Source organism: Ischnura elegans, chromosome 2 (assembly GCF_921293095.1).
Source record: "Ischnura elegans chromosome 2, ioIscEleg1.1, whole genome shotgun sequence".
Taxonomy (NCBI): domain Eukaryota; kingdom Metazoa; phylum Arthropoda; class Insecta; order Odonata; family Coenagrionidae; genus Ischnura; species Ischnura elegans.
In genome coordinates this window covers 109962232-109986538 of record NC_060247.1, presented here as the reverse complement: position 1 = coordinate 109986538, position 24307 = coordinate 109962232, and the positions used below count along the sequence as shown (strand labels likewise).

The following is a 24307-nucleotide window of genomic DNA, read 5'->3' as shown; positions in this document are numbered from 1 at the left end:
AATTAATAATAATATAAATTAATTCCCTACATGCACAATTACAGAATACTTTTTACATGGCATGTATAGGAATGCATACAGCCTCAAACAAATTATACTACTATATTTATAGATTAGATCTAGTGCTATCCAAGAAATAAAATTTGAACTACGTTTGAAAAATTAAGTAACGCAATGTGTGGAAAAATACTAAGACTTATCAGCTGCAATAAAAAGAAAAAGAGTTATTAAAGTCTTTTGTAAAAGAAATATTGTATTATGACAGCCATTGGTGTTCAAACAGATTTAAAACGGTTTTAAACTGTTCAGTTTATCCCCAACGGGTAAACAAAATCTACTCATTAGTATGTGATTCAAGACAGAACGTCCTCGGTTTTTATAACAGATTAATTATACCTATATTTCTCAAGAGGGTATTCCTAATTAGGGGACATGAGACGACTATCAACTGATTATTCCTTTATTTAGAATATTTTACTGGGAGTGATTTCCCATGATACGTATGGAGGGAGTACTGATCGGGTGAGGGTATGGCTAGTATATATCCCCAATATTGCTTCTAAGTAATATCAATGATGTATAAATTTTCGGCTCTCTTCAGGAAAGATTTATATTGTACATTTTTTGGGCTGTAATGTTTAAGAGCTAAACATGTAGCTGCCATAATAGTTATGATTGAGTCGAAAATTATCTCATTTTTTTAATGAAAAGTCTTGAAATTGAATTTCTCCCAGAGGCAGCTCTGCGCTAATCCGTGTTAAAGGGAATTTTTTTTAGCTAGAAATCGAGAGGAGTATTGGATTTTTTAGAGAGAATGAAAGGGAGTAGGCTTGATTGCGAAGAAAGAAGTCCAAGTCGGGAGGAAATAAGATGCCAGGGAAATCTACAAAATGCTCCATGTAAATTTAAAGTCACTAGTAGGACAATTTAGCATTATTTTTGATGGACCAAGCCTTTAAACTGAAGGAAGTAACTTTTTCTGATTATGTGACGATAAGGGGTTAACATTGACGTTGTTCAGCAGACTTGCACAATTTGAAGTGCCATATTATGGGAAATCACTCCCAATAAAATATTCCAATTTAAAGAATAATCCATTGATAATCGTCTCATGTCTCCAAATTATAAATGCCCTATATATAATTATATGTTTAATCAATATAGTATGAAAATCGAGGGGAAAAATGCAATAATTCATTGGCATGAATAGCATTTTTTTCAGCTCGGCAGAATGTGTAAGATGGATAGCATTGGTAGGACACGTTCATAATGGAAAGTCCTCAGAATCTAAAATCGCTTTAAAGATGCCATAGTTTAGGAAAATAGATAATTTTCTCTTAGTCTAAGAGAACATTTTCTCTCTGTGTAGATCCCTCAGTCGTAGATTTAGATTTAGATTCAGAAAGATATTTACTTCTGAAGGACTTAACAAAAAAAATACTTTTACAAAATCTAAGAGTACATAGGTATAAACATAGAAATAATTACACCTAATATCATTAAATCAACCCCTTTACTATAATAGCCAACTTTTTCATGGAGTCTTTCGAAGAAGAAGCACTTTCATCTGCAACCCTCAAGCCCAGATGCTTCTATCGCTATGTCGACGATACCTTTATCATTTGGCCTCATGGGAGGGAGAGTTTACAACATTTCCTGAGCCATATGAACAGTCGACATGCAAATATACAATTCACGATGGAAATCGAGGAAGACAACCGAATCCCGTTTCTGGATATCCTTATCCATAGAAAGAACGACGGTACGCTCGGTCACAGCGTCTACCGCAAGCCGACCAACACGGACCTCTATTTAAATGGGCGAAGTCATCACCACCCCGCCCAACGGAGAGCAGTTTTGTCCACCCTTTTCCATCGAGCCAAAGCCATAGCGGACCAAGAAAGCCTGCCAAAAGAGATAAGACATCTGAAAACCACCTTCAAGCAAAATGGCTACAGTAATGAGGAGATACACTCGGCCCTAAAAAGGAGCATTAAAAATCTAGGCTCTTTAAAGGAGGAAGAAAGACCAAAGCCCATCGCTATTGCCAAAATTCCCTATGTGTCTACGGTGTCCGGGAAAATTTCAAGGATCCTCAAAAAACAAAGTATTGACACCGTTTTCCAACCATGCTCCAAACTAAGAGATCTACTTCTTAAAGCGAAGGATCCTTGTGGTTTTGAAACTCCAGGGGTCTACCAAATTCCTTGTGAGTGTGGGCAGGTTTACGTGGGGGAAACGGGGAGAACTATCAATACAAGGATAAAAGAACATAAGAGACACCTTAGGCTCTGCCAACCGGAAAAATCCGCGGTTGTAGAACACACCATTGAATCCGATCACAGGGTAAAGTGGGATGACGTGAAAATTCTATGCCGCGAGACTGATTTCTGGAAAAGACTGGTTAAGGAATCCATCGAGATCCGGCTGGCAACTAACACCCTCAATCGTGACACAGGGTATTCACTGAGTAATGCATGGAAACCGGCACTTAAGAAAATAAGATTGGCTGCCTCCGAGCCAATCACTTTAGACCTCACAACCAACTGAAAAGTAAACAAGCTGGCAAACTTCATCCACTCACCATTAGCCCTGAGGATGGAACCCGACTCGTGTTCCGAAACGTCGGCAGAATGGAGGGAGACCACCCGGCTGGAAGCCCGAATAGCCTTTTTTGAACCCCTTTACTAGTTGTGAGCGATAAACTTACAGGACAGCATAACAAAAGAGTTCCAAGAAGATATCATCAAAGCGGAGGAAAACAGGAGAAAATAATAATGAAATCATAATTTTAACGCTATTTGAAAATAAAAAATTCTTTGGAGGATACAGAAATGTGGCGTGACAGAAGTTTTAGATTGGAAAGACTCTCATTTTTGTGTTCATACAAAATTGTTCCCTTTAAACAAGAACCTAATATCTCCGTAAAAAGGCAGAACGCTGTATTTTAAGCATTTGTATGAAATTCTGCCGAAGCTCCATAGGGTCGTGTCATGTAGCTTTTTACTCATTGTTTATTTGGCTATAATAATGAATCATTTATCAACGTTCATTCGTAAACGTTTAGCTTCTACGGTCGAAAGAGTGAAGAAGAACACGCGAAAAACAATAAAAATGGTGAAACGGTCGTCTTCTTCACCTCGCCACGGGAAAAAATATTTAATTGGTGAATTTCATTGTAATTTTTACAGTGAAGACAACATTTCTGCATAAAAAAGAGCTTTATAAAATTAAATTTTACTGAATCCTCGATTTTTTAAATGGCCGAAGGGTATATTTCAATTTCCGAGGTTTAGGAGAGTAGATGAATTACGAATGCTGTGCGTGAAAAACATTTCTAAACTATTCATGCAAGGAAATGTTCATATTGTGCCTCTTACTTAAAATAAACAAGAAAGACAAAAATAGTTATGGTAGAGTGCATTGCCGCTTTTTTAAGTAGAAACTTGGCGAGTACTCACATGCACCTTGGTTCGACATTGCAAAAATTACTGGTCGTCCTCTGATGACGGTATTGGATCACATAGCACTACCAAGAAGATAGCCAAGAACGCACCTGGAAAACAAAATTTTGAGCCATGCTTCACCATATTTTTTTTAGAAAGATAACGTGGCAGTAGAAAACCAGGGTTGTTAAGTAATCGAACAGTAACAATCGGATGACTTGTACCGTTTCCTCTTTACGAAATGTAGTATTAACATGTAGTGTACTCCTTGCAGTGAAAGAGTAACCGTTAATTTCGTTGTAATCGTTACTTGCTAGTAATCTACTTTTACTTTACCGTTTTCACTAGATCTACAGATAAATTGGAATTCCTGAGTGCCATAGTTTGCATTTTCAGGCTCAGCCATCCTTATGATGTAGCCTACGAGTAATGGATTCAAAATATTACACCCCTTGTGATGTTACAGTGCTTATACGGAAGTTGCAACTTTGGAAATTTCTATTAATCAATTACACATTATTGAGAAATATGTATAATTAATCTGGCATAAAAACCGATGAAAAAAATGCGAATATTTCATTAGTAAGAATAGAATTTTTTTATCCCGGCAGGACGCGCAAAATAGAGTGTATTAGTTGGACACGTCCTCAGAGGTAATATTTAAGGTAAAATGTATGCATGGAGAATTTTTCCCTTCCAGTACGTTTATATTTTCACTGGGCTTTATTAATGGATGCAAAGTTACTTGCGAAAGCACAATACTTTTACGGCGCGTCGGTGAGATGAAATAAAAGTAAAACAAGAAAGAAGTGTTAATGCTGGTGAAAAATGTTTATAGGGGGAAAACGTTAATTACACACACGACGCTAATCTGCTCATGCTCTAAATAATATTACAGGCGAAGCACACATACCCTTATTTGACACCACATCTCTTTTCTTACTCAAAGCATAATCAGGAATAATTTTATTGCAATATATTTTTTGCACAAAAGCCGCTCATAGGTTTCTGTGACCAGTGTTCGACAGTTGGCAAGTGGTCTCCTTAGTGGACAATCTTAAAAGAAGTAATTTTAATTCTACTGATTACTTTTTAAAACAATTAATTAAGAAATTAATTTGTAATCTTATTTGATTACCTTTTTTTAAAAAAGTAAATGTAATTGAGCTCGGTTACTTTTTCACAGCACATTTACCGTCACTGTAGAAAACGAATGTGATTTATGAAACAAATCAGCGAAGCAACTGCTCTTGCTGATATTCATCAACATCAACATAATACACTGCAAGCGGCCTCATTTTTACCGTTTCTGCCGAGCATGGAAATACAGCGTATTTCTTAGATGATGTTCTCCGTTTCGCTCTGGAAGACATCTGTTCTCAATTGCTCAAACAATCTTTGCCCAGTACTTATGCTCCGAGGTCTAGCGGCTGCCAACCTGATCCTGGTAACAGCTGCACAACGCACTATGTTCATTCGTATCAGTTCAGACGAATCACGCAGATTATTCATACGCGATGTCAAAAGAAGTAGTTGTTGATGTGGTTACATCAACCGTTTTTCCCTATTAGAGCGTTTCTACGCGTCACTGACTGACCGTTACACCTTGTTTTTGTTCATGTATTTCCCCTTTGACTTAATACAAATCAATTTAGGAACTTTCTGGAGGATTACACCAAAAACAAGTTAGTGAAAGCATACACTGGCCTTGGTACCACCCTGTGACCCCAGTAGAACCGGAGATTTTAAACTTCAAAGTCGTCGTCACTGACTGACAAAAATGAAACTCCGTTTTGTGACGTTGTCACATTTCTTCGCATTGCTCTGAAATTATGCAAGATAAATAAAATCCACGAAATACTTAAAATAGTTCTAAGTGTTGCCCAAACGTATACAAAATCGTGACTTTGTGTTAGTAATGGTTTCCTCTCTTTGGCCATAAAAATGGAGCGTCACTGACTGACGGGAATTGTCACTGACTGACACATGTGATTTGATGCGTGTTAACTTTTCTTTTTCATGGAATGAGCATTGCAAAATAAATGTATATTGAACACAGAAATTTATTTAAAAGAAACAATACAGTTGCATAGCCAGGGGGTCCGGACCCCCCCCCCCCCCCCGAAATTATTTTCACAAAAGAAAAACACAATTATTTTCCTCCAGAGAAAAGTGTTAAAATTAGTTTAGAACCCTCTACCTAGTACCCTGTTTTTAAAACATTTTCCCCGTGTTAGACCCCCCCTGAACGAAATTCCTGGCTACTCCACTGAAACATAAGCACATAGTATGTATTTTATCCAGTAATTTTGCTTCGATTTCTATATTCTTGCTTAAAATGGTGAGTACTCCTAGCACTATGATCTATTGCGTAAGGAGACATCTTAGTTATATTTATAGCAACTAACTCCACATGGTGAACATAGAGTGTGTTCCAAATGGGTGAAATGCCGTGCCACTGTTAGTCCAGCATTTCATTGGAGGCAGAAATGCCGTGTACAGGGATCTCTGCAAATTTTATTTTCATGCTGTTTTAATTACACACTCATACTGCATTTATTACAGGAGAACCCGACTTAAAAGCTTCCCAGGTCATGTTTCTGCCTTTGCCCCCAACTACATCAACACCACCCTTTCCATGATCTGTTACGACTTCATTGCCGCTCTCTATTCTTCCTGTTTAATTCCTCGCGTTCACCTCTTTACTTTTTCCTCTCACGATGCTCGCGCTGTCTCTCTGCTCCCGTCTTTGCCATCTTAATAAATCCTGACATATGTTACAATTAGGGATTTCAGATCTCAACAATCATTCTGCTCCTATGTCCCGCTTTCACAACAAACGTACCGAAGCGACGCGACGACAATGAAGGTGACGATGATACGCGGCATGCTGAAGTCAACAATTGGCAAAAAAATAAAATATTCCGCTGCATAAACAAACAATTTACCAAGAAAAATAAAACTGATATAACATTATTACTCGAGGAACATATTATGCCACGAATTTAGTGTACCAATCGGGGCCAATGAAGCGCACGCACCAAAATTTGAAACTTGAGCAATACCACAGGTTAAAATGTCAGTCAGTGACGGCCCTCAGGAACAAAAACGGTGAATTCTGGGGAATTTTTTAATTCTGATCTTTCATCCTTGGGATGGACTTGATTTGGATACGAAACGATTTATCTCCCGCATCCCTCGATTTTGGTCAGCGGAAAAAAATGTATGTCAATCGTCACTGACTGACACCAAAACGACGCACTGTTGCGTTACATTCCTCTGCGTGAACATGTGGCTTTCAAGTATTGATGAAATGGATTGGTAAGACACAGTCATGATTGGGGAGCACGCGCACGGGGAGAATGGTTAACTGTAAATTTTCATAGAAAAATCTTATCTTAGTTGCGAAATCTTCAGTAATATAATGGCTCTGTAAACGGAATCATTTGCTCATGTGATACAAGTGCTCAATTCCGCGGCGTTTTTGTAAAAAATGGTTGGAGTATGGGGAGAAACAGGTACGGATTATTAAAATTTGGAATATTTACACCATGTTAGGACTTTGAACGGTCCATTTACCTCAAATTGAATTTTTGAACCCTAGTATGACAGTTACGTAGAAACGCTCATTATCAGATTAGCTTCTGATGAAATTTAAACTTAGGTCTGTAATTTTGTTTTTCATCGAATTCCGTGACTCAATGGTATGGTATGGTATGGTATTCGGAGGAGGGGACCAAAAGCTGAGGTCATTTGCGCCATGAGGGAAGGGTAGGTAAGGTAGGGTGGAGAGAAACCCGGCGTTGGCATTAGCCTGCTCTTAACGAAAGGCGCTAAGGGATTACGGCTTTACGTCCCATCCGACGGACGGAGTGTTGCACTTGAAATGTTCTCCACGCACCTTTCAAGTAGGGATCGGGCAGTCTACGAAAATTCTCACCCTCCGCCGGGATTTGAACCCGAGCCCACGGCGTGTGAAGCCAACACACTAGCCACCACACCAACCAGGTCTCCTCCGTGACTCGAGTTAATTCAATAATTGTAAATGAATTAAGAAATTGAGAGTGCAAGTGGATGGTGATTAGGTGAAGAAAGTTCATCTAATAAGAAATTTAGTATGTTGCTGTATTTGCGAGTACAAGGTCAAGATATTGTCGAACGACGTCTATAACGCAGTGGCGCCGACTCCATGGGGTCTGAGGGGGCCCGAGCCCCCTCAAAAATTCGTAATGGGTGCGAGGAAAAAATGTGTCAGGCTTGTCGATTTTCCCAGGAGTGTTCTGATATCGAGATTCGAGTTATCAGGGATCTAATGCTGATCATATGACTCTTCTAAAATTCTTTAAAAAACTTAAAATTCATTACTTATAAAATTTCCCGGGGCAATATCCCCGGTTTGGGCCCCCCAAATATTTTCGGTAAGTCGGCGGCGCGCCTGATACGCATTATGAAAAGAAAAACTCAAATGGCCGTATAGTATCTCCTAACGCTCGTCCACCTTGCGAAGAATTAGTCACCATATTGATGAGCGGGAATGGTTGAGTTTCACCGCCCACCGATGTCCGTTATATCTCACGAGGACTTATGGAGAACTAAGGACAAACATGCCGCTCTCATTATTATTAAGTATTGATACATTCTGCATTTCATAGCAAAATTAAGCGATACATCGTGTTGAAACAATGACTATTACATTTTGAACTGAAGAAATTTCACCCTAATTTAAAATAGATATAACCTCAGCATACTCTTTTTTTTAATTTAGTGATATGCCATACAATATTTTTCTATAGGTGCCGACCCTGATCTTGGAACAAGGTGATCTCAAGGTAAGAGATCCCTCAGGTAAAGCTATCGTTATTTAATTTTATAGACACCATTAATAGCATCGGATGATCATTAACCAAGCGGTTGTGATGATATTTTTTAGGCAGTTAAAAAAATTACCCATTTACAGCAATTCAATCAGAATCGTTTTAGGGATACTAGAGGATAGAGCCCACTGCGGTATTAGCCTCACAGTAAAGTATTTTAAACGTCGATGTATACATCCAGTTCTTTTACTTTGATCACCTCCCACTTAAAGAGGACTCGCATCCCTTCACTGATCTGTTTTGGTGACGCATAGAGCACCTAAAAATAAATCTCAAATTTGAAAATTTTACCACTAATTTGTTATTTTTGACATTTTAGATACAGAAACTTTGAAAAACACCTATTCGACCTAACCTAAAAATTTCAAGGTGACAGCGTTAGTTTTTTTAACGAACAATTAGTCAACAATAAACAAAAAATACGACCACACGTGAGATATATATATATATGGGTTCCATTTAAGGCTCTCTATTCAGCAGCTATCCATATCTATATTCAATAATTTATATACATTACCAGCCATCCGCATATTAATCGATGATATTTCAATCACAGGCCCAAAACTACACTCGTTTCCTCGATAAGATCGCGTATAAAAGCTATTTAGGCTCCCTGTTGAAATTAATCTCCCGATGAATTCCAGAGATACAAGATTTTGACACAGAGGTATTACTTTCATGCTGAGAGAAGTGAGTCCGGAACAGTATAGTCTCAGGGAAGCAGTTGGCGCGGAGTTGCACTTGGCGCGCATCGGTGTTCATTGCCACTAACAGGAATGATGACAGCTATTCGTCTTATCATTTTTCGGTGATTATTCAATATTTATGTACAAAGAACTTAGGGCAAATAAATAGGGATAGATAGGAGAAATATATCAGGAAATTACTGGCTTGGAAAGGGTGAAATTGTGGCCTAATATAGTACTACACAAATCCGAGAACTGCAGCACTGTGAATGTGAATGGCGCAGTTTCAAATATTCAGGGATCACTCAGTCCTTGGTCAAATCAAAATTCACATTTATCTTCAAAAACAATAACATCATGCAGTACTTACCGAAAATTATCGGCAATCCACGCAAAGCCATTTTAGCGCGCCTATACCCACTAACCTAAATCAAATCACTAAAGGACAGGAGCGTGGAAGTGAATTAATTTTGGGCATGATAAATTTGGAATTCCCAACGCCTCGGTTCCGTTATCAGATACGAAAGGGCAACTTGGTGATCGTGTGGGCACATTTTTCCGTCGTGATCCGAAAACCTTTGACATTAGCATTTTAAAATATTGGGACGATAGATTAATTAAATAGATTGCGGGAAAAGCTAGAGTCAAAATCTACAATAGATGAGCTTTAACAGAATAAAAAATTAAGCGACCATGAACTGGGGACGCTGAGGTCGCATAAAAAAAAGATCTTGGGGATTTAATTATAGATTTAAAGAAAAATAAAAACAAATTAGAGATAAAATGACGTTTGCCTGTGGGTCAAGTCAACAGAAATGGAACTTCTGAAATTATAAAAGTAACAAACTCCATTGATTAGTTTGTCTAATGGTGCGTTTTATAAATGTAATGTAATACTCTAACATTCTGCAAGTAGTTACTATTGCGAAAAATATGTCAAATCGTGTGAATTGTAAGTGATTTTTCGAATAAAATTAATATTAGCATGTGAATTAGTTATTAAACGCACGGAAATCTATATGGAAGAATTTTCACACAGTATTTTTTTTTTACAGTTTTCCTACACTTGAAGAAGCGTATTATGCTATGAACATGTCTATACATTTGAATATTAATTATAAACTTTTGCGCAATAGTAGAGCACCGTGCGCCAGAAAATAACCCGCTGTATACGCTAAGCAACAGGACATTGCAACTACGTAGGGACCGTTATGGGGGGAAGAAATTCACGATGAATACCGTGAGGTAAGTACTTGGCTCAGATTAAAAAGGTGCAAGGAAAAATAAGGAAAACTGAAGGGACTAGCTTGGAGGGATGCAGTTCACAATTTCTAAGATTGAAGTACTGTGATCATCCATTTCCTAATACAACCACAATGTCGTTGCGTAAGTAAATGACTCCGTGACAAAAAAATTTAGGCCCATTTAAAAGAAGTAAGACACTTGAAAATTTCACTGAGAATGGCCAGTCAAAAATTGTTGGAAATACAAATTGCAATTAATTTTTGAAAAATTCCTGGAAATCAACGTTTTTATTTGGACTAAAAATGAGAATACAAACTGACCTTAATCCTTGACCCATAATACCACTCGAAATTAAATCAATACTTGAAGCATGTACGTGGTGGAAGGGTTCCATATTAACAATGAAAGCACTTTGTTACTTCCACAAAATACACAGTTTCCATTTATTACCAGTTTCGGCTATTACACCATTTGAAAATGGTTGTATTAGCCGAAACCGGTATTAACAATGAAAACACTTTGTTACTTCCACAAAATACACAGTTTCTATTTATTACCGGTTTCGGCTATTCGGCTATAATACCACGTTAAAATCTAAATCGCTGATTTTAATATTAAACCATAATTGTTAGGTCTACATGTATTTTAGTGCTAATCGACCCGTGTTTCGGCAGGTCATAATTAAGTGTCCTATACCTAGAAAATGGATCCAAGCTGAATATTGTGGTGACTGGCAATAAAATAGGCGTGAAGTTTACAACTGTTTATATTTGAAGATAAACAAATCTATATTCCAATACGAAAAACATGTACTCGTTTTAAACGTCAGAAGAGAGAATTTCAATAAAGAGTTCCTGCCATAATTCCTCTCGAAAGTTTCCTTGAGAGAGCAGTGTTATCCATTTCGATTGGGGTACACGGCAATACCAACTCTCCATTGAAATTTGTCTGCAGGTAACACGGTCATTTTTCTTTGCATCCAGTCACTCCTTCAACATGGCTGAATAATACGTTGCCGGCGATTATCACCTTTAAATGACGTAGCTTAGCACCGCTACAATTCTATTGAGGCGGCTTCCGGTGTAGTAGGTAGATATAGGCCTACGGTATTTCTGAAGAGCGCATAATTCTGTGCAAATTTCTTGATAAAAGGGGACGCTAATAAGGGGTCCACACTGACCATCTGCACCCATGGAAAAGCAAGTCCGATAAGGAATGCATGCGGTGATAAGGAAGAAGTATAAACCACGTCAACACAGCCTAAGGTCAGCGGATAATCGACACGTGGTGTCACGAGTTGTTCGTTACTATAGTAACCTGAACTCGTCGCACATTATTTCTCAACCTTTCAGATGATAGCAAATAGCAATTGAATAAGATATCACGTGCAGGCATAGCGAAAGCTCATGACATTGTGCCATTTTGGCAAAAGGAGTAAGTAGAAGAGTCCACCGGGAAGAATCTTAATTTATGATATCACTTTGGGAACAATTTAGTTGATTTTCAAATGCTCAGTGTTTCCTTTAGCGAGGAGCAAACCGTTCATTCAAAATACATGCAACGAACTATTTCTAATCGCAAGGAATAGCATTGAAAAGTTATGATTTTCTAGGGATTATATCATCACGAATGCAATTTTTCATTTGCAATTATGTACTCACCAAAAAAGATCAGATGAACCGGAAACGCCATGACGATCGGTAGAGGTGAATCCGATATAGAGGACATTGTGGTAGACTATTTCGTGGATGGTAACTTAGGCAACGCACTCCGGTGACTTGTAAACAAATTCAAGTGCACTTTCTCGGTCTAGTGAACTCAAAAAAGTGATTTTCTGTTAGGAAACGTGTTGGCCCGTCATTATCGAATTTCTTACTTTTTGAGCTGACCGCGATCTAATCCTGGAAAAAGAAACCGAGCTAAATGTGATAGATGACATTCGGCATACTGAGCCCTTCACTATGACACCAGACCAATGTCCTCCCCAGACCCCCAGCCCACTCACCCCCTATCAACCCATCCTCCGCTAACCCTTCTCCCTTCGCACACAACCCCTGCCAACACATCCCCCAGCTAACCAAATCTTTATAGCTCTGGATTTCCTAATCAGCCCAATCTCAAATGGGTCCCAAAAGATAGCCGCACACTCCAGATTAGGGAAAAATAAAGACATATAGTTTCCTTATTTGAACTTTTCGTCGCGTTTCCGGTGTACACTCATTAAAAACCACAATTTACAATTACCCTTTCGATAGATTTCGCGTATGTGTTCTCCCAAAGAGAGGTCCTGAGTTCGAGTGACTCATCAGCATATTGCCCTGCCAGTGACGTACAGGGGTGTTTGGCAGGGGGTGAACCATCACCAACATACCAACATGCCCACATCATTTAGATTAGAAGGAGCTGATTTCTCTCACTTTTTCGTCCCAATTTTCCATCACTATTTTAACGAATCCCAATTTACGATTAGCTTGATCTGTTAGGAAAGTTTTTTTTAAGAAAAAGCGCGCATATTTCGCTAGCATGCTTAGTATTTCTATGATCGTGCGGTGTGCATGTGGGGGTCCTCTTGCATGCTGCATGTTGGAGATTGGTCACCCCCTGCCAAGCACCCCAGAGATTGCTCGAAGGGTATTGTATAGATGTAGATGCTGAAACCCTGGTCGTGCTATTTAAAATAAAGCGTGAAATAGAACAAAGTAATTTTATTCTTTTATGATATAGGGTGTGGACAAGACATGATTTTGCTTGAAAAGTCGGGACATTTTCTCCACTCACCCAACCCCTTCATCTCACATAAAATTCGATATAGCCGTATTAGCGACGAATCCATGAGTGTGTGCACGCGATTTGGAGAGAGATAAAAATATTTCGTATCTCATAACCGGTTCTTGACTTCCGAGAAGCAGCAGCCAAAATTTAAACCACATCAATTTATCCCCTGTTAAAATTATTTTAGGTTTTAATTCATTTTATTAATTTAACACGATCAAGGCGAATGATTTCCCTGTGGATTTTTCGCACTCATTTTATTAGCCATTAATTTTACGAAGAAATGACTATCATATTCTTTGCCGCACTGCGTGATGAATAACATATGAATTGGCAACCAAAAATAATTTCCACAGGGGCTAAAATGATATCGGTTGAATTTGATGGCTTAAATGTATCGATTCCCTAACCTTTCTCCCAATGCCTCTTTCAAAAACTTCCTCAGATATCAGGGCTAGATGAATCCTTAGTAAAAAGGCTACATTCCATGATTTTTCAATATTGAAGCTAAGAAGAAGTACGAAAGACCACTGCCGCAACGACATTGACCAAGTAACAAGAAAGAAAAATTGAAAAAATGGTTTAGTGAGATGGCGAATAAAAATTATGTTTAAAATGACTAAAAAAATTGACAGCCATTGCATGCAATTTGTGAGCATTCTACGCAAAGTGTCAAAAGCGTTCTAGCGAATTTATGAATGATATCGTAATAATATGATCCGACATTTCATTTGATTCTTCATATACGAAAAAGTGCGACAGTTCATATCACCTAAGCAATATCCCTTTCACTGCAATATAAAAAATGAAATAATGTGTAGTCTGCTAAATTATTTCTAAGTATACAGACGTTTTACGCTATGAAGAACGACAGAGTCTGTGATCACCCTTCCAAGTACAGGAATTATAGTTTACAGTAATTGTCTCCTTTATCATTTTATCTTAACCGCGATAAACTAACTAAAATAAATCTCTCTCCCTATTTTAACTGCCATGCATAAATGCATGTGTGACGCATAGATTACTAAATTGTTGCAAGACGCACAATTTACATTGAGAAAAGCAATGCACGATGCAGCTCGGCAAGATTGTGGTTGGTAAGATTGGCGGGAGAGCGGTATTTGACTTGGTTCCATATAATACGTTAGACTAGGTTAGGTAATTACGATAGAAAAATATTGACAGAGTGTCGGTAAGGAGAGCGGTGGCTGTACGGGTACAGTAGTATTGAATGCCATTGGTTTCCGTTAAGAGGCTGTTATATCTATGATTAGTTCGCGCTCAAATCAAAAGGTCAAATCTTCGATAATGACGGGGCAATATGTTTCCTCACAGAATATCACTTTTATGAGTACAGGAGAGGCAGAAAGTGCACTTGAATCTGTTTTCAGAACACCGAAGTGCATTGCTTCAATTTGCCTTCCACGGAATAGTCTACCATGCTTTTCTCTGTATCGGATTCAAATTTACTGATCAAAATGGCGCCTTCAATGCATCTGATATTTATTGGTGAGTACCTTCTTCTTTAATGTTTACACGCACCGTGTAAAAATGCCGTGTTATGTAAATTTCAAACAGCAAAAATTAAATGCACTTTCTCCGGCGTTCGAGGTTTTTCCTAAACGATATCTTATTGACACTAGCATTAATTCAACAAAGATTTGTGTCGAAGTATTACTAAAATATGGTTTCAATTTAATGATTTCACCGTAGTCATGGGTTACGAAAATTGGGTTGAAACGATATACCGCCGCACACAAGCAAAATTTAAACCGAAGCGTCCCTTCCCAACGTTCCTGCAGCGGTTAGATACCCTGTGGCAATGACAATTACCCAAAATCCGGCCGTGGTGAAGTGGCACCGTCGTATAAATTTCTGACTTTGAATAAAGAATTTTCCTTCTCATCTTTGGAATTCGAAGTATTTCGTCTGCACACCATGATCTTCGTACGTGCCCAGAGTAAACATAAATTTCAAAGCGGTTGGAAGAAGGCAAATGCTGAGAAATATACTGAAGCCCCCATTGTCAATATTATAATGGGAATTGCAGAAATTAAACGAAATTTTATTTAAAAAATTATACAATTTATTACTTTGTTTATTTGTGCAATATTTATGCAATTTATTCTTGTTTTTTAAGCATTGGATTTGAGTTTTCGATCGAAGAAAACAACATGTCGCCGGAATCAGTCTATCAGCGATCTTCGCAGACAGTCCGAAAGGTCTAAAGGGGATTTGATCGGTATCCACTGACCTGAGATATTTCCTTTCTCATCTTGGTCGATGGAAACATTACACACGAGAACATTCGTCCTCGTGCAAAATTGGGTTTTACTTCGTACCCATCTGATTGACTTTATAACCATCCGTTATTTAATTTTTGTCACCACAGGTGCTATTTTAGTGGTTCCAACTCATATTCTTGCAACAACAACTGAGGAACCGGACATCTCTGATGCCACGTTCAACGAGTTTATTGAATGCAGTAGCAGGGCAAATGTAAGTACTTCCATAATCATACTAGTACTTGAAGAGGACCCGAACTCCTCCCTTATCCGCACTTTATTAAGTTATTTCGACTAATTAGACACACTGTTTAATGTTTAGAAAATCAAATTTTTGAACTACTTTGGGAGTTTTTCTCTACCGACGTCACGTGATAAACGTGAAAATAGTGGTATAAAGTACTTAAAGCTATCAATCGACACATAGAAACTATAAAATTATTCGTAAATAAATCAATCGCCATGAAACCATAATTATCTTATTTTCGCTCCTCATCTCTTTCCGCTGATATATTCTATGCAACAATAATGTTGAGTTTCATTGATATCCAAGTCTGTTCTTATGTCTTACAGCCTAAATTTAAAAGTAGTTATAAAATTATTCACTTCGTAAAAAAAACAGGAACACCTTTATTTTGTATAAACGATAGACTTTAAAATAAAGAAAATGGAAAAAAAAATATTTTCCATCTTTAAAAATACCACGAGAAAAATGAGAATGAATACTTTTATATTTAATTTACTAACACTGCTAACAATAATGTAAAATCTATTTTATTCATAGGAAAGGAATGAAATTATGAAGGAATGTATTTTATTGGAATTCACCGAGGAAAAGATCAATGCGAGGTTGGCACTTCATGACGAAACAGATCACATAAAATCAAAGCACGTATGCAGGTAAGAAACATTCTACGTACTGTATGAAATATATGGTCCAATAAGTATTTGAAAAACTAAATAACAAAAAATATTTTTTTGCACACGCCCACGCCCACATTTTTTTTGTTTATATTACATTGACTTTCAATGAGGAAAAATGAAATTGAAGCTGTCAATTCAATGATAGCGCAAGTCTATTCTGCGAAGTTTTCAGAAAAGCCGCTCTGCGTGTGCACATTCAAAGTTGGGAAATTAATCCCTCTGACATTTCTCCATTCAATAAATGCATCTTCATGTTAAGCCTATTTGTATAAAAAATAGCAATTTCGCAGCTTTAACATCCCTAAATGTAAGCTTGAAAACTGTTCATTCTACAATAATGACTTGTGAGCTGCACCGTTCTTTTGGCTTCAATTCAATAACTGAACCGCCAGAATTCTCGCTACCCTTCGAACTGCCGCTGAGTCTGTCCAGATGCACATGGTGATTTTGAGGCACAGAAAGGTTATTTCTCTCCATCATCCTACCACCCACCTCAATTAAAATTTTATTTCACCCAATAAGATGTGGGACAGTACTGTATTTGAACTATTCCGGCCATAATGTTCAATTACGCGTCCCAAATACAGCCGTAAAAGAGAATTGCATTCACTTACTTGGTCGATGGAGACCAGGTAAGATTTCATTCATTTCGACCCATGGTGAAAATTTTGGGTGCATAATTCTAATTTCAGATGATAAAAAAATCAGGAGATAAAAGTCTTTCAACTTAAACGGCGAACAAATGGTCGCAAAAATCAAAGATCGCTGGTTCTTGTCGGACCTAGAGTCGATTATAATGTGAAAGCATTTTCTCATTGGTATTTCGAGGCATATTTTTATAAAGTAAAAAGGTTATTCATAAATTAAACCAAATGGACTTACACTTCTGACAAAACCAATGAGAAAATTCAAGATTTTCGTTGGGACCTTTCACCACCCACCTTAATGTCCTTACCTTGCCGGCCTCAGTGGCGCCGGGGTAAGGTCCCCTACCGCTAACCTTAAAATCGCGGGTTCGAATCCCACCTGGGTGGCTTGGCTACCGTCCAGGGTATGGATGTTTGTGAATGTCCAACAGGTTAATTGTAAGAGAGGACAATGCTGTCCTAAATTCGCGTGTATAATAAAAACAAATTGTTATTATTATTATTTTTGAGTTTATGCACTTTCCCAGCTGATTAAAACCAGCTGGAAATATTCACCTATCCCGAGATCAATTTAGGATTAGGCTCGGATGTTAAGGAAGGGAATTCACCCTCTCCTACACTGTCCGATCATGCCCGACCCAGGAATCTTCTCACGATCTGGCTGGTCTGTAGTAAAAAAGCTTTTTATTATTATAACCTTGCAACTAGCAACTATTTCCTTTTCTTGCGATTGAAACAGTTACTCGATGGGCAACATTTCGAAACCGAAGGGGAACTTAACGGCATTGTCAATTGGCTCAAGCCTCAGGCGGCGAGCTTCTAAGCAGAGGAGTCAAAGAAGCTGGTGCAGCGGTACGAAAAATGTTTATAAGTGAACAGCGATTATGTAGAGAGAGGAGTAGGTTTCTAGCTGACTAAAAATGCCATTAAAATGTGTTTCATATGAGTATATTTTTTCCTGTGACCAAACGGCCCTTACTTTATGAATATATCACGTGCAACTAATGTCAGCTATCTAGCTACTTTAATGAAAGCTTCCAAATTTGGCCCTAGCGCTGGCGCTTCTTCTCCGGAACTGGGTTACGGCAAATGATATTTCCACAGTGAAATTTTCGTGCAAAAATTAATCAGCTTTTTGTGCATTTTGAATTGCACTAAAGACAATATGAAACAAATTACGTACACGGAAACACTTAGAATATCTTAATAGTTGGGAACCTCTTTCACTGCCAAGAGCATTGCAAGATATTTACGTCGAGAAAGGCTTAGATAGCATTTTTTTCTTATTGTGCTAATGTACCGTCAAATTGATGGAAGAAATTCCATAATTTTCATTGAATAAACTTGATTTTCACGGAGGACATTGACTTAGTTAATATTTTATGTTCTCGATAGGAATATAACATGGAAATCCACCGGATTTTTTTTCAATTTTTTCGGCTCCATCGACATTCGCTGATTGCATCCAATGCAGTAAAATACTTTTAAATTTTCAGTTAATAAATAATCTTCAATAATAATTGAGCTTATATTACACGAAAGAAAATTTTGGTCTTCCCAAAAATTAATTACTAAGTTTTTAAATGTTATTAAAAAATAAAATTATTCCTTCGACATTTTTTGCCAACCTCGAACCAAATTGTATTCAATGCCTATGTATTCTTTGTATTTCGGCAAAAACAGGGTTATGGAGTCATGTCGGAAAAGTGTCGCCCCTGGAATAATTGTCCTCAATCGGATGTATCGCGAGCAGTTGCCTTAGGAGAAAAAAGTTTTTGGGGTGGAGGTGATGGAGCCCCTTAAATGCCCCCTCATTCATAAGTGCTTTACCAATGCCAAATACCGAAAAGAGATTTTTCTATCTTCTTGTAGGAAACAGGAGGAGATATTCCAATGCATTAGAGAAGCTGCCGACGATCTTAAGTCATTCTCAAACCAGTCGGTGGTCATGGTTCCTTTCGTGAGTGGATTGGTGGAGGAGAGTATCCGTGCATTGTGTGATAACGATGCCGAATTACTAAGCGGTATGTACTGGAAGGTTCCTCAAATTTGCATTCGTAACATGGTCTCAAGCAAGCCCTCGACTGCGCCCAATTAAAGCATGTAAACAAGGAACGATTCATCAGATACTTCATCTGTAGCATGTTTATCTATGAGTGCGAGGTTTAGAAGGTGACAGCAGCAGATAGGCCGAGAGTGGAAACATTTGAAATTTGTTGCTACCGAATAATGATGAAGATAAGATGGAATAATCGAGCAAGTAATAAGGAAGTGCTAAGGAGAAAGGAAGAAAATAGAAGCCCTCTTGCCTCTCGGGTAACCCCGTGAAAGTGATGGCAGTCCTTACTGTACACTACGGATCAGAACGAACTAAGACGGAAAGAATCGTCTGGAATGAACTTTTTAAGATCAGTGAAAGGCTGCACAAGATTGGATAAATTTAGAAATTGTACTCAAATAAGAGATTAACTGGGTGTCCAGGCAGCTACTGATAAATAACAAGAATACAAAACCAGATGGAATGAGCATATACTTCGATTGCCAAATGAAAGAATTCCAAAAAAAGCAGTGCTATATCGACCAATTGGCAAAAGAAGTGTTTAATACCAAGAAAAATATGGTAATGAGGAGTGGGAACAGGCTTAGTAGCCTAGTCCTGGATGGAAGAAGAAGAAGATTTTTAAGATCTTCCCCACAAACGCCACAATTTTTAGGAATACGTCTCCATAGGTTCTTGGTTGATGACACTGTGGTTTATCGTGGAGAGTTAAAAATTGGGTAAATCTTCATTTGTTAGCTGTATGACGTTAGAATTATTGTATTTTCACCATATGTGTATTTTCTGCTTCTTTACATCGTTATAAGATACGTAGATTTATCGCTAATGTGTTTGAATCTAATGCTACCACCAGGAAATAGCATACTTGCAGTATTATGTAATAAATGATTAACTTTCCGATTCCAGTGTTCATGAACGAAGATCAAAGCACCTGCTTCTCCAACGTTTGGAGTGAGTGTCGATCCAGTTTGGGTGGAGCGGATGACTTCAGCGAGGTAGCCATCTGCGACTACCCACTCCCGGAGGAGGACAACTTAGACCAAAAATTCATTTGCCAGTGAGTATTCTTGCAATCAGTGGTATATCGGCCTCCGTTCCAATAAGGAACCGTTCAAGAGTAGCTCAAACACATTTATGATCCCTCCTCCCCCCTCGCAAGCGAAATATGATGTTTCTGAATCTCTCCCTTCCCTTACTCACTTAAGCAAGATCTTTTTGATTACTTTTACAATTAATCCATCCAAAAAACCATGCATTTAATATAATTTTTAAGAGTATCTTAAATTTCAAAGAGACCAGTATAAAGCGTAGGCATAATTGAGATACAATCATAAGTATTTATTATCAATAACTTAATAAAAATACGCTAAATACTATATATTCTATCTCTCGAAATTGACTCTACTCAATAGTAAAATTTAAAAAACTATATATATTACAATACTGTAATACAGTAAAATACTATAGTGTAATACTAGTTATGTACTTAATATTTTAGTAAAATATACTATAACTATCCCCTTTTATTTTCTATAGAGTAAAACTTTCCTAACTTTCGTGAGGAGTTCTTTGAATCTCCACCAGTTCCCACACATCCTCAAAAGTAAAAACTGTTAACATCTGTGCATACCTAGTATTTGAATCTCCCCTTATCAACTGCTCACTGTACTAGAAAATATTAACTTTTCCTTCATGCCTATAAATTTGTTTAATGAATTTTTAAAAAAATTATGCTCATTCCAAAAAATATGTTCAAGTGTCCCTATGTAAATGCACTGGCTTTGATGAACCTCGATGGCTTCGACTTTGATGAGCGATTTTTATGTGCGATGTATGAGAAAATATAATTTTTTTACTGGTTTCACGAAAAGTTTATTTTACATTTTGCGCGGCAAACTCCCTAGTATTCTTCCATTCATATACTCAGTTAGCCAAAGCGTTATTCAATGAAATAACAATACTGCTGCTATCCCTGAAACAATTAAAATTCACATGAGGCTCCAACAGTACGTATGCGCACTGACTAGGTTGGTATTCATGGAAACTTATCATTTCAGGAGGTTCCTCGATTTCATGGAGTGCTCAGAAGCAAAGTTTGACAAGTGTTCAGAGGAGATGAAAGTAGCTGCGACCAGGATCATATCGAAATGGAAATATGAAACATCTTGTTCCAAGTATCTCGACAATGATCCTAAAAACTAGTATTTCTATGGATACGATGTATCGAGTGCCGAACGTGATCGATACATACAATATAAGTTTTTTATGAACTTACTCTTCATCAAGCGTTCTCCACCTGCTTTAAAAATTGTCAACGTAATATTTGCTGGCACACAGCTGTAGTCTTTTGACGCATTTTATTTAAATAAATAAAGTTACATTGAATTGAAAATTTCTTAATATTTATTGGACTTAAATAATTACTGGAGCATCTGAGTCCATTTACGTCAAATTTTATTTTGTTAGCCAGCGTATTTCATATGTGTGGGCGGGAAATACGAAACAAAAAGACAGTTTACAGGCTTAAATCACTTTCCTTATTGGGTTTTTAATTTTATATTATCAGTTTCCCAAAAATAACATATCACATAATGGTGTCGGTCACTCAGACCGGAAATCACAATGCCGTACAACTACGTTAGATGGAAGAGAAAGGTAAGAAAAATTGGTGGAGAATTAACAGGAAAAAAATATGACGAAGGATATAGAATCTTTCCCTCCTGTATATTTATGAGTTTTTTTAACTCAATAATTTGACTAGAGACTATTAATTACGTTTACAGATATCTTATTCAAGTCTTAGTTATAACATTTGCTATTTACATCCTTTATTTAAGATTTGCTTGGTCTCAAGTTGACTTGACATTCAAAACAATTTTTTATTATCTTTCACTTTTTAAATTATGAGTTAAATTTATAATTAACTAGCTGACCCGGCGAACTTCGTACCGCCTAACAATCAATGAACTTAGTTTACTTACATCATTTATAAATCAAGAGCGGCTGTATCGTCTTGAATCATGTTTAATTTATTATAATAAAATAAGGATACAAATTCAATAAAACTACGTAAATGAGTACCAAAATTGCTTGTCAGAAAGACATTTTCTTTATTGAATCTACATAGGGTGGATCGGAGCACGTTTACGCGGATTTTTTTCAACAAATTTTCTCACGTTTTAGCTCAAGAAATTTTGGGCATTGTGGTTTAATAAAGCGGTTCATAAAATAAAAATTATACGCATTCAGTTGTTGGCTATTTGCGTTATTAGCTGTAAAAAAATGTTTTTAGGTCCAAGTCTGTTGCATACACTTGGCCCATTCAGGGGGTAGGTTGACACAACCCCAGACCGACGCTTGACTGATGCTCAAAATCGTGCAAGAAAAGTCCCTATGAAGCAGCATTCGCATTAAATGATTTAAAGCGCGCCAGTTTTAGTATCTCTGTTTGGAAAAAATGCACTGCGTAAACGCACCACGGTGAGCCCTACACATTCGGGTTTAATGTCTTGCGTCAAGCACCTGATAAACAATAGTTTTTGTTTTGTTATCAGGCGCAAGATGAAGCGGATGAAGCTAAATAAATATAGCGAAGCAAAGCAGTGACGCAGCGAGGGGAGGTTTTGGGGGATAAACCCCCCCCCCCCCAAGAGCTTAGAGAATTTTTTATGAAAGATTTTGTTATTAATATTAGGGGGACGGATGACTAACAAACAAAACATATTTAACTATTCACACAGCCGCAAAACCCACTATTTTTAATCATTTATCTTAAAAAATGTCTGGGGGAAGTGGCCCCACACTTCCCGCTTACCTTAGCGAGTTTTCTATACCCTACATACCCGTAGTATTAGCTGCGCCCAAAACCCCCTATCCTAGCTACGCACTTGAAGCGAAGGAAGAAATACAGAGGATGGTTTATAGACTCGTGAATATAGCTCGTTAAATTGACCATGAGAAAATCATGGGTTTTCATTAGCACATGAGCACAAACAACACAAAAACTGAAAGACTGACCATGCGATTTTTTAATCGTTATCACGAATGCAACACGAATTGGAAATTGAATACGTTTAAGCTCAAAAGGGCATATGAGTTGAGATCATGGAATCTACGGAATAAGGACTTCCTCACCTTTGAATTTTCCTTTGAGTAAAGTTGCGTGAATCACATTCATTACCAATTATTTCAATCACCAAACACGTTCCGTTGGATAGTTATGGTTGGTTTAGGCTTCGAAAGATCATGAACAAAGAAACTACATTTTTCTGTAAATCGTGCCTTGGTAAGCCAGGTACGTCCAAGGACTTAAAATATTCAGATAGATAGTTGGTGATTTCGTCTTCGTTTGTTACACATTTAAAAGATTCGAATCCATGCAGAGTACGAACTATTTGAATTTACCTCGTTTTAGTCATCCACATCTTCGTCATTGCTCGCTAAATCAACCATCTTTGATTCTTTTGGTGATCAATCATATTCTGGAACTCTTTGTTGATGAGCTCACTGAAACTAATTTGCAATCATTCCAAGGAAATGAGTTAAAACTACCCGATTCCTCGACAGGAACACGGACATTACCGTTTGTCAACAATTGCTTGGAGATTTGTTTACAAACACGGTAGTGAAGTGTCAACTCGAGCTGGGCCACGGCTGGGATTACAATCAGCTCGAATTAAATTTTTTAAATGTAATTTCAATTTAATTAATATTTTGAATATTTAGTAATTAAAATGTTATAATGTTACTAAATTCAGTTATTAAAGTGGTAAAAACAAAACAAATTATTTAATTTGTAGTTTTGACCGACTTATCAATTGTTGTGTTACTATAACTCCTAAAAGCATGTCCATAGGAAAGAGATGAATTTTTTGTGTGAAATTATCCTTTTTGTAATGGCCTATATGTTAACCCCGCCTGAGACGAATCCAAAGAACCAAATCTCATTGAAATCGGTGCAGCCGTTCTCGAGTTATAAGTGTTCTAACTAACACGATTTTCGACTTTCTTTTATATATATATAGATTAACTTTTCCTACTAATTCCCCATTTCATTGAAATTGACATCTTTAAGTTTTTAACCTAATAAATACTTCTCGGGTTTCCCACCGGGTTATGGTCTGCATGGCGGATGCCAAATTTCCGTTAGGACACTTTTTACACCCCAAGGTCTGATGATCGATCACCTGACACCGGAAAAGCATTCATCGGAGGTAAAACTGCACTTAAAATGTTTACGGACGCGAATCTGAGTCTAGATGAATCGCTCCCCTTTAAGTTTTTAAGTGCAATAACTCCCTATTGCATCATTGACATCCTTCAACGCAGTGTCCTCGTTTCACTGCCACTTAAACCAATTCACGAGACGT

At 37.5% G+C, this 24307-nt stretch overlaps 1 protein-coding gene across 3 annotated transcripts in view; it reads left to right on the top strand.

Moving 5' to 3' along the window:
• Positions 1-21330, top strand: part of LOC124154364 — an 81185-nt gene extending 59855 nt beyond the window's left edge. Inside the window, exons 1-6 of one of the 3 annotated variants that reach the window (XM_046528044.1) lie at positions 14367-14532; positions 15416-15522; positions 16093-16208; positions 18752-18903; positions 19845-19995; positions 20996-21330. In XM_046528044.1, coding sequence (XP_046384000.1) covers positions 14463-14532; positions 15416-15522; positions 16093-16208; positions 18752-18903; positions 19845-19995; positions 20996-21140 — 741 coding nt within the window. In that variant the 5' untranslated portion in view covers positions 14367-14462 and the 3' untranslated portion in view covers positions 21141-21330. Of the gene's footprint in view, positions 1-14366; positions 14533-15415; positions 15523-16092; positions 16209-18751; positions 18904-19844; positions 19996-20995 lie in introns of those variants that run through there. The other 2 variants (XM_046528046.1, XM_046528045.1) reach the window with 2 other exon arrangements.
• Positions 21331-24307: the final 2977 nt, after the last annotated feature.